The following is a 17,720-nucleotide window of genomic DNA, read 5'->3' as shown; positions in this document are numbered from 1 at the left end:
ATCCACTATCTACTTCTATTTTTTTCTCAGAGTGGAGGTTTTCAGACCTTTCAGGGAGGTGTAAATTAAAACCTCAAACATCCTGTGAAAGAAGACCTGAGCTTATTAATTCTTGAAGACCTCCCCCACCCCCACCCCAGCCTCTCTTTAACTGTCACCTCTTCAGAGAAGCATCCCTTGACCTTCAGGGCCTCCCTATCACCCATGCTCCTGGCACTGAGCCCCTCTCTGATTCAGCCCTGGTCACAGTGATCACTTAACATGCACTTATGTGTCTTTTTGTGCAATACCCACCTCCCCTACTGGACTGTGAGCTCACAGGGCAGGAACTACATCTGTGTATCAGCCCCACCTAATGACCCTCATGGAAATGCTACAGTGACGGTGTCTACTTTTAGCTCTTCAAAAGGACCAAATGGTCTCCCTTCTACTTTGGCACCTGCCAATCAACTATGCTTACTTGAAGGGATCAAACTTTTTCCCATCACCAACCAATTTCCAACAAAGGCCGTTGAAGTCACTATAAATCTCAACAATTTCCCCAAAGGACTTAGTAGTTTGAGCCTGAGTTGTATTTTGGCTCCATTATCTCCAGGGCTGCAGGCCAAGGGTGAGTCACGGGGATGGGGGCTCTTTCCATGCCTCGCTAAAAGCTCCATCAGATCAATGCCAGGGTGTGCAGAGAAAATACAGCCCTCATCCATCCCACACCTGGGAGCACACTGCTTGGCAGTAAAAAAGGATGTTGGGACTGTTTCTGCCCAGGGACCCAATCAAACACGGATTCTACCAGGGCCTCCCACCATTACTCAGGGTAGCCTGTGTCCCCAGGCCTGTCTGGCTGGTGCTCCATAAATATAGTTATTGGGCAAATGAAGGGAGGATGGAGTGGAGGGTGTGTTAGACTTTGCATGAGGCTGGGAGGCTGGGATACTGGTTGGGTAAGCGAGGACTGGGAACAGGCCTGGGAGACCCCTCCCAGGCTTGGGAGGGAAGGATGAGTTGGGGGAAGACAGAGGGCCTGGTAGGCGAGCCAGTGTGTGTTCAGTGGAGTCAGGGGGTGGCAAGGTGGGGTGTCCTCACACTGAGTGTGGTGTGTGTGTGTTTGTGGTATGTATGCATGTGGTGTGTATCTGTACAGTGTGTGTATATGCACGTATGTGCATGTTGGGGGTGTGTGTATGTGGTATGTGTATGTTTGGGGAGTGGTTCTCAAGCTGTATGTTCTGATAAATTCTCTTCACGTTTGCACACCCAAGATGAGCATTTCTCATGCACCATGTGTACACACGAGCAGGTGTGTTTCATGGAAGATTCTCACATTCCATGAATGCACATGTGAACACGTATGTTTTGTGAACAGCTCTCAGGGAACAGGGGACCACCTGTGTTCCACGGACAATTCTCCTCATGTTCTGGGTACGTGCCCAAGAACACGCATGCTGGTGACCGGCCCTCCTTACTTTCTGTCTGTGTGGGTATGAACACGTGTTTGGCAGAAGATTCTCCTTGCACCCTGTATGCATGAACATATATGTCTGGTCAGCGGCCCCCGCCTGTCCCGTGCTTGGGCGTGAACATGGGACTCGAGAGCTGGTTCCCTTCACGCCCCATGTGGGGAGCGCCTGCGTGTGTATGTGGCCCCGACATCACATGTGCGTGTCGACTTGCGAGTCCGGAAGCGGGGTCTGCTCACGCTCTTGCCGACATCATCCTTGCTGCTCAGCAGTGCCTCCAGCTCTGCCCGCAGGGCCCGGTTCTGCCGCTCCAGCTCCTCCCGTGCTTCCTGCTCTTCCTCCAGGGCCCGTGTCAGGGACAGAGCCCGAGCCTCGCGCTCCCGGCCCTCCGCCTCGACCCGCTCACGTTCCTCCACCGCCCGCAGGACGGCCGTCTTCTCCTCTGCCAGGAGCTTCCGGGGCGAGGGAGATGGGTGGGGGGAAATAGGTTAGCTGAGAGGAGTGTACAAGGGAATGGAGAAGAGCGAGCAGCCAGGGATGCAGAGAGAGACAGACAGACAGAGGCAGAGACACAAGAGGGAGGTAGAGGGATTAAAGTCGCCACAATGTCCCAAACCAGCTCAACTCTTGAATGGATCCAACTGATCAGCCCCTCACTCTGGATACCCAACAGGGGAAAGGGTGTTTCTTTCTTCCTCTTGGGGTAGGGGTAGGAAAAAAAAAACCCCACATATTCTTTAAATGTACTTCAACTTTCACTGTTTTTTTTTTTTTTAAGATACAGTAATTTACAAACAATAAAACTTACAAGACATGCAAGAAAGGAAGAGAATGGGAGTCAAAGTCAAGAGAAAAATCAGTCCATAGAAACAGACCCCAAGATGACCTAGAGACTGGGATTATCATACAGAACTTTGACTATGGTATCTAAGTTTCAGGACAAGATGGATACAATGGCGGAAGAGTCAGGGTTATTTCAGGAGGGATCTGACACTGTAAAACAGAACCAAAGAAAGATGCTAAACTTCAAAATATGACAGCTGAAATCAAAAAGTCACTGGATGAAATTGAGAGCAGAATGGAGACATCAGAAGAATCAGTCTACTTGAAAACAGGTCAACTGACATGATCTGAATAGAGCACAGAAAGAAAAAAAATCATAAAAAAAAAGTTAGCAGAGCTTTAATAACCTGTGAGACAGTATCAAGCAGTCAAACATACATGTTTTTGGGGTCCCAGAAGAAAGGGAAAGAAGAGAGGAAGAAGTAAAATTGCCTTTATTCACAGAAGACCTAATCATCTATGTAGAAAATCCAATGGAATCTATAAAACATCTACTAGCACCAGTATGAGTTTAGTTAGATTGCAGGATACAAGATCAATATACAAAATCGATTGTATTTCTATATATGAGCAATCAGAAATTGAAATAAAAATAATACCATTCAAAGTAGCATAAAAAATGAAACATTTGGAAATCTGACGAAGATGTGAAAGGTATGCATTAAAACTATAAAACATTTCTGAGATAAAGTGAAGAAGATCTAAATAAATGGGCATATATATCATGCTCCTGAGCCAGAAAACTCAGTATCATGAAGATGTCAATTTTCCCCAAACTGATCTATAGATTCAAAACAATCTCAAACCAGGAGGATTTGTGTGTATATGTGTAGAAATTGACAAATTGTAAAACACAGATGGAAATGCAAGAAAAGGCAAAATAACTTCAAAAACGAAGAAAAAATTGGAGAACTAATGCTACCTGATTTTCAATATCTATGTAAAAGCAAGTTAGTATAGAGAGTATTTTTTAAAAATAGAGTTTGAACAACTGAATATCCAGATACATAAAAACTGAACTTGGAGCCCTGAGAGCACTATATATAAAAATTAACTCGTATGACTGAAACATTATGCTGTACACCAGAAATTGACACAACATTGTAAACTGACTATATTTCAATAAAAAAAAGAATGCAAAAAATGCTGGATTTTAAAGGCATCTGAAAAAAAATTAACTCAAAGTGGATCATAGACCTAAATGTAAAACCTAAATCTAGAAAACTTTTAGAAAAAAATCATAAGAGGAAACCATTGTGATCTTAAGTTCGGCAAGGATTTCTCAGACACAAAACCAAAGGCATAACATACAAAATAATAAATTAATAAATTGGACTTCATCAAAATGAAAAATTTCTGCTCTTTGAAAGACTCTACTAAGAGAATGTACGGACAAGCCATAGACAGGATGAAAATATTTGCAAACCAATATACCTGATAAAGAACTTGTATTCACAATAAATAATTAAGTAATTTACTTTTGAAATTCAACAGTGAGAGAAGAAACAACCCAATTTTTTTTATAAGGCAAAGATTTGAATAGGCTTTTCACCACAGAAGATGTATAGATGGCAAATAAGCACATGAAAAGATGCTCAACATCATTGTTCATTAGGAAAATGTGAATTAAAGCCGCTATATCCTATTAGAAAGACAACCATTTTATTTATAACAATTAAAAACTAGACACAACTTAAATGTTCATCGACAGGGTAATGTTTTTCAAAATGTGGTTTATCTCAAAAGGAATAATACTCGGCAGGAACAAAAAAAAGGGAATAAGTGATTGATGCACGTAAACATATGGATGAATCTCAAAGTAATTATTCTGAAGAAGCCAGATGAAAATGAGATTTATAGAAAAATAAACTATATAAAATTCTAGGGGATACCAAAAATTAATTAAAAACAAAACCCCACCGTTGAATATCATAGTCAAACTGCTAACAACCAAAGATAAAGAGAAAAAACTGAAACCAGCTAGAAAAACACAACACATCGCCTACAGGGAAATAATGATTTGAACAACCACTAACTTTTCATCTGAAACAATGGAGGCCACAGATGATGGGATGATCTCTTCCAAGTGCAAAAAGGATAAAACTGCATACCTAGAATTCAACAGCCAGTGAAAACACCTTGCGAAAATAAAGGCAAAAGAATGACTCTCCCATTTTCTGGAGGAAGAAAACAAGGCACAGAGAGGTCGGGCCACTTGCACATGCGACACAGACAGCAAGGGCCCAAGCTGGGATTTGAACCCCAGGGTTGCCTGATCTTAATGCTCTGGGGTTCTGTGAATTTTATCACATCCTCAGACTGCCAGGTGCTGAAGATTACCTCCATTTTCCAGATGGGCAAACTGAGGCTGAAACGGGCCAAGCAGCTTGCCTGAGGTCCACAGTGGGTCACCAGGAGAAGCGAGATGTATTATGTCACTTAATCTTTCCTAAGGACCCGCTGGTGCACCTTCAGGACACCCCTGGGAGTAAAAGTGGGCACTCCCAGTAATGATTTTGGGACAAGAGACATAAGCCAGGATGGATGGGTGTCTTATTTTACAGAGGGTCAGAGGGAAGAGGCATCTTGCCCTAAGGTCCTTCCAGGTTCGGAGTTGAGCTGGGATATCACGTGTTACTGATTCCTCCCTGCGACCACGGGGAGCGTGGATTACCATCCTGATTTCCAGGTTCGGGAGTAACCCGAGGTGCCTCACCTGGTCAAACTTGCGCTGCTTCTTCTCCAACGTGCTCACGAGCTGCCGCTGCTGCTCCAGGTCCATGGTGGCATCGTCCAGCTCTTGTTGCAGCCGGCGGCGGCCTCGCTCCAGCCGCTCTACCACCTCCGTCTTTTCTGCCAGGCGCTGGGTCAGGGCCTCAACTTCTCGGGCTGCCCGCCGCCGGGCCTCCTCCCCTGCCTCCAGTGCCCCTGCCTCCTCTTCCTGGCGCCTCCGCCACTCTGAGAGCTGGGAGGGGATGGGGAGGAGGGAGAGGGAAGATGGCACTCATGGCTGTGACCAAGGGGGAAGTTGGTAGGGCCCCCATTTCCCAGATGAGGAGACTGAGGCCTGAAGAGGGAAATACTCACTCCACTGGGTGCTTCTGCTTTGGAGTATGGATGAGGTTGTGAGTTCTATGAGCCCTAGCTCCTCCAGGGGATTAAAATTGTTTCCACTGGGACCGAGAAGATGAATCAGATCTGGGCTCTGTCCTGGGAAACCCTCAGCCTGATGAGGGAGACTGAGAACCACAGCCAGGGTGACAGAGACTAAGGTAGAAATATGGGAGCCATGGGAGTCCATGGGAGAGGTTCAAAATCTATTTAGAACTTTCAAGAGAGACTTCCTAGAAGAGGGGGCATTTGCAATGGATCTTAAAGTATGCATAGGAGTTTTCAAGTTAAAGAAGGATATTCTCAGACATGCATTCATCATTCATTCATTCAACAAGCATTTCTGAAGGCCCTCCGTACATCAGGTCCTATGTTGGCCTACGCTGGGGACCCAGATGTAACTGTGATGGAGTCCCACTTTCAAGGAGCTCCCAGTCTGGTGGGGGGACTCATGGGCAAAGACAGTTCCAGCAAGGGTGACTGGAGTGCGGACAAAGGAGAAAGAAGGGTTGTGGGAGCTCAGAGGTGGGTGGTTAGGGTTTTTTTCAGAACAGGAGAGGCTAATTCTAAGTTCTGAAGAAGGAAATGGGTTTTTCCAAGTGAAGTTGGGAAAGAGAGGTGAGAGATAAACACAGCTAAAGATGAGGGAAAAACCAGAGAATGCAGGGCCTCCAACACCCAGCTGAGATGCATGGGTTTTCTCCAAGGGAAGCTGGGGAGCCACGGGAGGGAAGGGCAGGGTCAGCTCTGGGGGTAGAAAGACCAGGTGAAGGATTGAGCTGGAAGGGGAGAGGCTAGAGGCAGGGAGGTTTGAAAGGAGGCTGAGATGAGGATTCAGGTGGCAGAGGATGAGGTTTGAGCAAGGCTGGGGCCGTGTGGATAGAGAATCGGGGACAGGAGGGACAGGGCTCTGCACAGACAGGCTCTGGGGCACAGGGAGAGACAGAGGTGAGTATGGCTTGCAGGGGTCTGGCCTATTATACACTGGGCCACAGGGCCACCCCGAGCCAGGGGACCCAGGAGGAGCAGGTTGGTAGACTAGGTGTCCTCTTGAGACCCCCCTCCAGGACTGTTCACCTGGGCCTGGGCAGTCTGCAGCTCCCGGCCTGCACGCTCCCTGGCAGTTGCCTCCTCCTCCAGCTGCTCCCGCAGCCCTGCCGCCTCAGCCTCCAGGGCTCGTGCCCGGGAGCCCAGGGCCAGCTTCGCCCTGGTCTCCTCCTGCAGCAGCTCCTGGAGATGGATGGGAGAATGGATGTTAGGTGTGGGCAGAAGGATGGGGAAGCCTGGGGTGCGGAGGGGTGGGCAGGTGGTGAGGGGTCACCTGGGCATCGTGTAGCTGGACCTCCATGCTGGTCAGCTCCTTGCTCAGCCTGATGGCTCTGGACTCGGCCTCGCTCAGTGCCCCGGACACATTCTCGAGTTCAGCCTGTGGGGGAGGGACACCTTCTAACGATGGCTTACAGCCAGCTGCCCCATCTGCTCCCCCACCTCAAATCCCCACCATGCACTGCTGGTGGGAACGTGAAATGATGCAGCTGCGGAAGACAGTCTAGCAGCTCCTTAAAGTGGTGAAAGGTAGAGTCTCTGAACAGCCCAGCAATTCCACTCCGAGGTGCGTACCCAAGAGAAATGAAAACGGATGTCTATGCAAAAACGCAGACAGGGGTGTTCACAGGAGCACTGTTCACAGTAGCTGAAAGGCGGAAACAACCCAGATGTCCATTCCCAGATGATGGCTAAACAAAATGTGGTCTCATTAGGAATATCATTTGGGAATGAAAAATAGCAAAAGACTGATAGATGTTACAATGCCGATGAATCTTGAAAACGTTCTGCTGAGTGAAAGAAGCCAGACACCAAAGGGCAAGTATGGTCTGACTCCATATATATGAAATGTCCAGAATAGAAACTCTAAAGAGACAGAAAATAGATCAGTGATTGCTGGGGCAGCCTTGGTATTATTGGGGAATGGGAGCTAAGGAATACAGGGTTTCTTTTCGGGGTGATGAAAATGTCCTAAAATTAGGTTATGGTGGTGACTGTATAACTCTGTGAATATATTAAAAATCACTGAATTGTAAATTTTAAATGGGTGAATTCTATGGTATGTGTTATATTTCAATCCAGCTATTCCCACCACACCCAAATCATCACCATGATGATACTGGGTACAGCTCCTGGCCTCGGGTTCCTTTGCTGTAGGAGTCAGGAAGTGGTTCCCCACCTTCCACTCCGTGGACTATTGCCTTCACCAGAGGAGGACCTCTTCTGCTTTGTCCCCTGCTGGGACCTCACGGCCCATGAAGGGGCCTGACACACAGTAGGTGATCAGTGAATGTTTCTTGGATGACTGTCTCCAGCCCGCATGTGTTAACCTGCAACTCCTTCTCTCCCTTTTCAAGGTTCACTAAACAAGCCAGATTGGGTTCAAATTCTGGCTGGTAAGAAAACTGGTCTGGAAACTTGGAAATAACACGAGGCAATGACCAAGCGTCCTTTTGATGGGACAGGACTGTCTAACAGGCCCACCTCAGGCTCACCTCAGGCTCACCTCACTATCCATGGGAAGCAAACTCTCGTTGAGCTACCCTGTGAAGTTATGCGAAGAAGACAGCTGAGTTGCAAATGATTTCTGCCCAGCAGAGAAGATCAAGTTCTGCTTTGTGCCTGGTATATATCTTGTGCTCCATAAATAGGTACACCTGTCAGTTTCTGAGAGCTTGCTGTGAGTCCAGGAACTACGCTAAACGCTTTACAAGTACAGGCTAACTGAATCCACACACCAAGTCTATGTGGTAGATACCATTATTATTCTCAGTTTACACAAAGGGAAGCTGGGGCACAGAGAGGTTAGGCAATTTGCCTAAGGTCACATAGCTCTGCAGGGTGAAACTGAGATTTAAGCCCAGGCAGAATGGCTCTAGAGCTGTATTCTTCAACAGGGTAGCCACTAGCCTCAGGTGGCTATTTAAATTTAGAGTAAGTAAAATAAAATAAAATAAAAATCCAGTTCCGTTGTACTCGCCACTTGCTGTGTGCCCGATAGCCAGGTGGATAGTGCAATTATAGGACATTCCCAACATGGAATAAAGTTCTTCTGAATAGTGCAGCCTAGAACTGCTATCAGCCACCAAACTCTACTCTTGATGTCACTTTTATTTATGTAATATATAAAGTGCTTAGTACAGGGACCACTACGTAGCATGATTCCACTGGGGCAGACCCTAACTGTCCCTCCAAATCCATTCTCCTGATCCCATGACAGGCTGTTAAGTAAGCGCATGCCTGCCAGCTATAAACTACATTTCCAAGCCTCCTTTGCAATTGGCTGTGATCATGTGATGATGATATGGACAATGGAATGCAAGCCAAGTGATGTATGCAAAGTTTGTCTCTTCCTCTCTTTGCTCCTTCCTGAGCTGGAGCACATATGTCCCCACCATCCAGATTTTACTCTGAAGGTGAGGTCAACGTCCTCAGGGATGATGGAGTGATCTCATGGAGCACAATGTCTTGCCAGCCTCGACTGCTTACTCTGAGCCTATTTCTTGAGAGGGAAAGGCGCACGTCTTTTATTCAAGCTGATGAATTCTGGGGTCTCTTTGTTATAGCAGCTTAACTTTTACCCTAACTAATACACTATTTTAATCTGGAAATTAAAATCTATAATGGTCTTCTTCCCTGGTAGGGTTGGGGAATAAAAAGCCATTCTTTCCTTCATTCTTTCTGCTTGTTTGTATTCTCAATAATAAACAGGGATTGGTCAGTTAAAAAAAAACATAAAAAAATTACAATGAAAAACCCACATGTCTTTAAAAGTCACAGTGTGATACTGTCCTCACACAGTTCCAAGTATTCACACTGGGTTTTTCTAATCAGACTGTAGATTATTTAAGGCCAGAAGATAAGAAGGTAGAAGGTGGACACTGTGGAAGAGTTAAGAGCTACAGGGTCAGTCATGCCTGGATTCATTGGAGCTTTGGCTCTGAGGGACCTTAGACAATCAACTTCACCTCCCTGGGCCTCAGTTTCCTTGTGTGTAAAATGGGAACAATATTAGCACTTCCCTCAAAGGAGCATCAGGAGGCTTTAGTAACACAGGATGTTTGGTGTATAATAACCATTCATCAAATACTAGCTATTTATGTGTGATTATGTTAGAAAAGTTGGAAGGGGCAATAGGGTTGATGTGGATCAAACAGAAGCCCAGAGAGGGTAGGCATCTCACCCAAAGTCACACAGCAGAGACCACCCCTGACCTGGCTATCCCACTCACCTGGGCTCGCTGCAGCTTCTCAGCAGCCTCTGCTCGTGCCCGCTCCCCGTCACCAGCCCGGCCCTGCACCTCCTGCAGCTGTGACTCCAGGCGGCGTCTCCGCTGCTCACCCTCTTGACGCGCAGTCTGCACATTGCTTAGCTCCGTCCGCAGCTCGGACACTTCGGCCTCCAGAGCCAAGCGGGTCTTCTCCCATGCGCTTTTGCCCTGGTTGAGGAGAGAGACAGCATCTATTTATGACTCTCTTTCTTATCAGGTCAGGCAAGTGCATGCCCCAGAACCTTTGCACTATCTATCCCCTCTAAAACTTCTCACTGTTCCTTAAAGACCCAGGCACACTCCTGCCTCAGGATCTTTGCACTGGCTATTCTCTCTGCCCAGAATATGTTTCCCCATGATGCTGGGATGGCTCACCCATCACCTCCCTCAGTTTTTCACTCAGAGGCCACTGTTCACAGAATCTCTCCATGGCCTCTCTATTTAAAATCACAACACACCCTCCCCCACCAGCATTTTCCCAGCACTTATGACCCCAGTACACATTATGAATGTGTTTAGATTGTTTACTCTCTGCCTCATCTGCTAAAATGTGAGCTCCATGAGGGAAGGGGGTATTGGTTGTTTGGTTCACAGCTGGGTCCCCAGTACCATCCCAGGGACAGAGTATGTATTCAATGAATGCTTGCTGAATGAAAGATGGGACAGGACCATAAATATATGAGGAGAGAACCCCAGAGAGATGGGCTGGTCTGGAAATAGCCAGAGGTCCTCTTCCAACCCAGCATCTTGCTTCCCCTCTGCATGGCTCCCCAGAACCCCCTGCCCCCACCCCCACTCACCCTCCGGGCTTGTTCCAGCTGCTCCGCCAGCTCTCCCAGTGCCTGGCCGTGGCGCTGCCGCAGCTCCTGTACCGCCACCTCATGAATGCGTGTCTCCTCCTCTAGTGCCTTCTTCAACTCCGTCACCTCTTGTTCCCTCTTGGAACTTTTATAGGGGAAGGGGGACAGGGAACAAAATTTCAGACTAGAAGAAGTCTGGGACTTTGGGGGAGCCCCCAACTGCTGGTTGTGCCCCCTTTTATTCTTTCCCTCCAAGGATGGGGACCTCACTCTACATTCCCCTAGGGGTCTGGGTGGTGATGTTGCAGGAGGAGTGTAGCTTTAAGGGTGAGCTCCTATTCATCTTTCAAAGCCCTATGCAAAAGGCCCCTTCTCAAGGAAGCTTTCTTGGACTCCCACCCATAGATATGGTCCAGGGGCCTTCTCTTATCATCCACGATGCCCTGTGCTACTCCATTAAAGCTCACTTTGTTCTGAACTGGGTCTTGTCTTTGGCTGAAACTTCCTACCCCCAGCCTGGAGTTCCTGAGGGCAATGCCTGAGTCTGACTCAACTCTGTCCCTGACTTGGGGACAGTGCCCACTAAACAGTTGTTGAATGACTAAACATTCATGCAGATGGAGAGCTTGGATCCAAATCCTTCTCTCCCCCAACCCAGCCCTGCATGTGCCCGCCCCGCACCAGCAGCAGGCAGCCCAGCCTCACCGGAGCTCCTGCTGTGCGTTGGTGGAGTCCAGAGTGTCCTCCAGCTCGCCCCGCAGTGCCTCGAGTTCCTCACCCAGGTCCCGGCGCTGCTTCTCCGCCTTGGCCCTGGCTGCTCGCTCAGCCTCCAGGTCCTCCTGGGCCTCAGTCAGCCCTGCCTGCGCCTCCCGCAGGGATTTGAGCAGCTGGGTACGGGCCCCACCCTCCTCCTCCGCCCTAGTGGGTGGACAAGGACCAGAAGGTTGGTACAGGGGCAGGCAGGGCTCAGGAATGATTTCTGGGGCTGATGAGGTCAGACGTGGACTTTAGGGGTGGCCCATCCCTGGTTCAAATCCCAGCTCTGGGGAAGGGGGAGGGATAAATTAGGAGTTTGAGATTTGCAGATACACATTACTATATGTAAATATATAGATAAAAAATAAGGTCCTACTGTATAGCACAGGGAACTATATTCAATAGCTTATACCTATGATGATAAAGAATATGAAAAAGAATATGTATGTATAACTGAATTACTATGCTGTACTCCAGAAACCAACACAACATTGTAAATCAACTATACTTCAATTCAAAAAAAAAAGGAAAAAAAAATTCCAGCTCTATCCTTGGGCATGCGCCTCCAGTACTTAGAGGCTCAGCTTTCTTAGCTGTAAAACGGGAACTGACACCACCAGTAATCACAGGGACACTTACTAAGTTCCTGCCACTCAGGAGCCCTTTATTTTATCATCTCACATAAAGTTTATGTCCAGCAAGGAAACTGAGGCACAGAGCAGGAAAGTACTTGCCCTGGTTACATGGCCAGTGAGTGGCAGAGCCAACCCCAGGATCCCTCCTCATAACCCCTATGGGAACTGCCTCTTTCAAAGAGAATCTGAATGGAGGGGCAGTGTGGACTGTGGGTTGAACAGCTCAGGGAGATGTGCCGATCACGGTTTGTATCCCCTCCTGGGCCACCTGCCCTGGCAAATGACACCTTCTCTGAACTACAGGCTCTTGGTCTGTGGGAGGGCAGTCCCACCCTACTTCACAAGGCTGCCATGAGGAAGGCAATGAGAATAAGAGCCCGAAAGGCTGTGTGTTACATGATTCCACTTCTGTGAAATAGTAAGAATCGGCAAATCCTACATGGATGGAAAGCAGTTTGGTGGTTGCCAGGAGCTGAGGGGAGGAGGGAATCGGGGAGTGATTGCTTAATAGGATTTTTTTTTTTTGGAGGTGATGAAAATGTTCTGGATAGAGGTAGTGGTTGCACAACATCGTGAGTGTACCGAACGCCACTGAATTGTACACTTAATTAAAAAAAAAATTTTAATTAACTGAGCTCTACCCACTTCCCTAAGTTGTACTTTAAAATGGTGTCTTTTATGTGTATATGACCTGAATAGAAAAGAGAAGGGGGAAAAAAATAGCAAAAATAAAAAGTAGGGGGGAAGGTATAACTCAGTGGTAGAGCGAATGTTTAGCATGTACAAGGTCCTGGGTTCAATCCCCAGCACCTCCATTAAAAAAAAAAGGTAGGAACAGACATGCAGCATCTATGGAGGGCTTAGGGTGTGCCAAGCATGTTATAAGCACTTTCTTATTTAATCCCCACACTAACCCCAGTAGTGGCTTCTATAATCACCCCCATTTTACAGATGGAGAAACTGAGGCTAGAGAGGTGCTGTCACTTGGGTGAGGTCACATGGCCCAAAAGGGGATGAGTTGGGATTGGAACTCAGAAATCAGGATCCAGGGTGCGTGTTGTTAACCACCCTCTGCGAGCCCCGTGTCCCATCGATTCCAAGATGCATGTTTTCCCTACATTTTAACATCTCTGAAATCGAGCTGCACCCGTACACAAGGGCGCCTCGGACCGCGTGAGTCACAGTGGGTAAAAAGCATTTGAAACACTGAGTGCTTTATCTGGCACACTCAATAATTGTGAATGACTAGTTATAAGGATTATGATTCCTGATAAACAGAAAAGTCCTACTGTAGAGCACAGGCAACTATACTCAAAATCTTGTAATGGCCTATAATGAAAAAGAATATGAAAAGGGGAAAAATATATATAACTGAATATACATATATATAACTATGCAGTACACCTGAAATTAACACAAAATTATAAATCGACTGTACTTCAATTAAAAAAAAATTATGATTCAGAAGACAGTCAGACCACTTATCAAATCACAGTGGCTTCTGGGTGGTTGGGTTTTGAGAAGCTGAGCAGGAGGAGAAGAAATAGCACTTTCTAGCCCCCAGGATGCACTCAGAACCGTGCAAGTTACTAGACACCTAGGGCCTGGTTTCGGTTCAGCTTTCTGGTAATCAGGTAGGTTTGGAACTCTGTCCATATTACAGAAGGGGACACCGAGGCTCAAAGTGGGGTGGCGTGTGCATGGCTTGGGAGCAGCTGGGCCAGGCTCTGTACCCAGGAGGGTCTCGCTGGGGCGCCCCCCACGCTGGCAGCCCGCCCCCGCACCTGGCCAAGGCGGCCTGCAGCTCCTCCTCCTTGCGGCCCAGCTGGACCCGCAGCTCCTCCACCCGCTGCTGCTGCTCCGCCATCTGCTCCTGCAGCTCTGAGCCCTCCACGTCCAGCCGCCGCTTCAGCTTCTCTAACTCCTGGCGGCCCTTCTCCTCCTTCCGGAGGCGGTCTGGAGGCGGGAGCGGGGGCCAGTGAGCAAGGGAGCCGACCCACTCGCCCTGGCACTTGGGGGCTAAATGCTGAGCTGTGCATCTTTCCACCCCGCCTCCTCTTTCCCGCTTCCCCTTCCCTGGGCCCACCCACTGTCCCCAAGACCCGGTGCCAGACCCCATTTGCTGTCCTCCCCGCCACCCGGTGACAGCCCCTGCTCCAGCTCTCTGGCTCTCTCTGCCCTGCCTTGTCCTCCCTGCCTCCCCAGCCTCTTCCTGGGTTCTCTCCCTTCTGTTTCTGCGTCTGAATCAATAGCAAGGGACAATGAGACTTAAAAAACAAACAAACAAACACGAAAGTTAGTGGGACCATCAGATAGAGTGACCCAAGACATGATGAGATAGTAAAAGAATTGGACCTGGAGACACAGAAATAACCAGAGCCGAGAGGACACCTGTCCCGCGCCAGCTTTCCTGCCCCATTTAGCAGATATGACCACTGAGTCCCCACAGCGCCTGAAGTCCCCCTCAACCCCGCTCCCCGCTGGAGCATGCGCAGCTCTCCACTGGGGGGCGGGCACTCACCCTCCATGTCCGCAATTGTGGCCTCGTATTTGAGCCGAAGCTTATTGAGGCTCTTGACTTTCTCCTCCTCCTCGGCCGCCTGGGATGAGAACTCAGCCAGACGCTCTTCCAACAACTTCCGCTCCTGAGGGTGGTGGTGGTGGTGTGGGGGGAGGTCAGGAGTGGGCCTGTGGCAGCTTCCACCTGACCCTCATCTTTGGCAGTGTCATTCCCATCTGCGTTCCCGCTCATCTCCACCCTTCCCCAACACTCCTGCTCCCACCCCGTTGCCTCCTTTCCCATGCTCTAGGGTCCACTGACCCAGCCCACCCCTATCTGTCCCCACCTGTTCACTGCAGTGGAGACTCCCACTATTTGAAGGACACCCCCATTCATTAACCCATCGCCAGACCATTGGACAGTGAGCCTGACTCGAATCATTTGCTATTATAAACAACACTGCAGCGAACATCCTCCATCTGCTGCATTTCTGCGTGAGTGCTGGGCCCTTGTTCCTACTTCAAAGAGGGTTCATGGACCAATGGTGCATAAGCACCAAAGGGGATCTTGTTAGAAATGGCATCTCTGGTTCTACCCCAGACCTGCCAAATCAGAATCTGCATATTAACAAGTTCTCCGTGTGACTCGTGTGCGTGCACAGGAGAGTTTGAGAAGCCCTGGCCTGGAGCAGTGCTATTCAACCTGTGAAAGGTTCTGGAAATCAGTGCAGTGGGTCGGCACTGCCTTCAAAGGAAAGAAAGAACAGAGTAGAAGAGCCACTGCATCAAAGGAATGCGCCTCAAGACTCTGGTGCAGCCGTGAGCTCTCAACTCTCAGGCACTGTGGCCTGTGGGAAATCTGCCCTGACCACCTCTAGAACAGGTCAGGCCACCCCGCTCGGCAGTTTTTTGTTCTTTTCTGACAGTTTATAATTAGTTCACAACGTGTGGTTATGTTTATTTCCTGGGGTGACTCATTCAGCATCCCCTTTCCTTCATGCCTGAGGGCAGAAATTGTTCTCTAGATGATTAAATGCCACATCCCCTGTGCCTAGCTCAGTCCTGGCTACAGCAGGTTAAAGATAGTGCCAGATCCTTCACTGTGTCCCAGACAGCGGCAGAGTCGCATTCCCCTCCCCTCGAATCTGGGTTGAGTCTGCTTTAAGCTCAGTGGTCTGCAAACCAGAGCCTGCAGGCCAAATCCAGCCCACTGCCTGAGTTTATAAATAAAGTTTTATTGGGACACAGCCACGCCCATTCAGTTGGGGACCATCTGCACCAGCGAGCCCACCTCCCCAGCCCTTGGGAGCTCTTGGGCCACTGACCTTGCTCAGCTTGGCGTTCTGATCTTCCAAGAGTAGCAGATCCTCCCCAAACTTCTTGAGCTTGGCCTCTGTCGTTACCTTCTCCAGTTGCAGCTTCTGCCGGGCTCCTTCCTCAGCCTCGAGGTGGGACTCCAGCTCCTGGAGTTGGGGGAGGGGGTAGGCAGGGGTGAGGACCCAAGGCCGGGGTGCGGGAGTGTGGTGGGAAGGATGGGGGTGGAGGGAATGGTTCACTGACACCAGCCCCCCAATCCTGGGGCTTGTGCCCCCAACCCTGGGGCTTGTGGCTTAGACGGGTCCACACTATGGGCGAGGCGGGAAAGGATCCACTCCCTACTGGTCCTCCTGTTTCATTCATTAGCTCAATAAGCATTTATTGACATGTTAGAGCTTTGACATGGTTATTAGATTTTAGGCATTAATGAATGGACTATTATGATGACAAATACGATTTGTGTTTTCTCTGAAGCAAAAGAAATATCAATCACAGAGACCAATTTTGTAAATTGTGAAATACTTGTAGTTTTGATTAGCTAAAAATGTTAGTCTGTATATTCGAATTTAAATTTTCTTAGGTTTAAAATGTTATTTTGAGAAATTCAGCTGTATAACTTTTTTTTTTTGGTGGGGGTAGGTAATTCGGTTTATTTATTCTTAGAGGAGGATTGAACCCAGAACCTCATGCCTGCTAAGCATGCGCTCTACTACTTGAGCTATACCCTACCCCCATCAGTTGTATAACTTTTAAGAAAAATAAAATAAATTAACAAGAACCACCCCCCCAAAAAACCCCCACAAAAACAAACCCAAGCATTTATTGAGTGCCTGGTTTGTGCCAGGCACTGTTCGAGGCACTGAGGAGAGACAGAAATCTTTGTCTTTGTGGAAATTACATTCTTGCATGCGTGTGAAGATAATAAACAATAAATAAACATGTCGTAGAGACAGGCGCTGTCTGCTATGGCAGTGACTGGGCACATGTGGCATCTGCAGTGTGAGAATGGAAATTAAGATTCAGTATTTTGCAACAACACGGATGGACCTCAAGGGCATTATGTTAAGTGAAGTAAGTCAGAATCGAGAAGGACAGATCCATGGGAGCTCACTTATCAGTGGAATCCAAAAATCAAAAACAAAACAAGAAAAAACCAGCAGCTCAGAGATAACAGAGAACATACTGATGGTCGCCAGAGGTGAGCGTTGTACTGGGGGAGATGGGTGAAATGGGAGAAGGGGGTCAAAAGGGACAAACTTCCAGTTATAAAATAAGTCACAGCTGTGTAATGTACAGCATGGCGACTATAATTAATAATACTCTATTGTGTATTTGAAAATTGTTAACAGAGTAGATCTTAAAAGTCCTCAATACAAGAAAAATATTTTTTGAACTATGTAAGGTGATAGATATTAATTAGACTTACTATGGTGATCCCTTTGCAATATATACAAATATCAAATCATTATGTTGTACACTTGAAACTAATATATTATAATTATATAATACTATGTTATATATAATATATAAAATATATTACATGTTTTATATACTAAAAGTTACAATATAATGTTATATGTTAATTATACCTCAATTTTTTAAAATTCCATATTATATGTGGCTTTATATGGTAGAATTGGGAGGCCCTATAATGGCTTAACCACAAGTCCTCCTACCCATCCTGCTACCAAAGACAAGGTCCCCTAGCCAAATAACCCTCCATATCATGGGGACCAGACATGGTACCCACACATCTGTGTGTAGTGAACTTCAGTTACCTGCTGGTCCTGCCGGTTATTTAAACAAACCAATCACATCTTCTTGCAGGAACCAGGGGTCACCTTACCCTCCCACAGCTGCGGCTTGTTCACTCCATTCCTGAGTGCAACTCCAGTGTGAGTCTGTGGCATGGTGTCTGCCTCCTTCAGGCTGTGGGGATGTATAACTAGTAACCTGCTGTCTATTGCATCTGTCCAGGATCAGGTGG

General features: G+C 47.7%; 1 protein-coding gene across 5 annotated transcripts in view; it reads right to left on the bottom strand.

The window, feature by feature from the left end:
• Nucleotides 1-17,720, bottom strand: part of MYH14 (myosin heavy chain 14) — a 74,915-nt gene that overhangs the window by 13,305 nt on the left and 43,890 nt on the right. For all 5 annotated transcript variants that reach the window (XM_031457046.2, XM_064489675.1, XM_031457044.2 and 2 more), the window contains 10 exons: nt 15,742-15,879; nt 14,439-14,562; nt 13,702-13,873; nt 11,232-11,444; nt 10,527-10,671; nt 9,688-9,894; nt 6,733-6,837; nt 6,489-6,641; nt 5,017-5,265; nt 1,697-1,909 (listed from right to left, as the gene is read on the bottom strand). In XM_031457046.2, coding sequence (XP_031312906.2) covers nt 1,697-1,909; nt 5,017-5,265; nt 6,489-6,641; nt 6,733-6,837; nt 9,688-9,894; nt 10,527-10,671; nt 11,232-11,444; nt 13,702-13,873; nt 14,439-14,562; nt 15,742-15,879 — 1,719 coding nt within the window. The remainder of the gene's footprint in view (nt 1-1,696; nt 1,910-5,016; nt 5,266-6,488; nt 6,642-6,732; nt 6,838-9,687; nt 9,895-10,526; nt 10,672-11,231; nt 11,445-13,701; nt 13,874-14,438; nt 14,563-15,741; nt 15,880-17,720) is intronic.

The sequence above is a fragment of the Camelus dromedarius genome, chromosome 9 (assembly GCF_036321535.1).
Source record: "Camelus dromedarius isolate mCamDro1 chromosome 9, mCamDro1.pat, whole genome shotgun sequence".
In the NCBI taxonomy this organism is placed as follows: Eukaryota; Metazoa; Chordata; class Mammalia; order Artiodactyla; family Camelidae; genus Camelus; species Camelus dromedarius.
The sequence above is the reverse complement of the archived record's forward strand: the minus strand, read 5'-3'. Positions and strand labels throughout refer to the sequence as shown.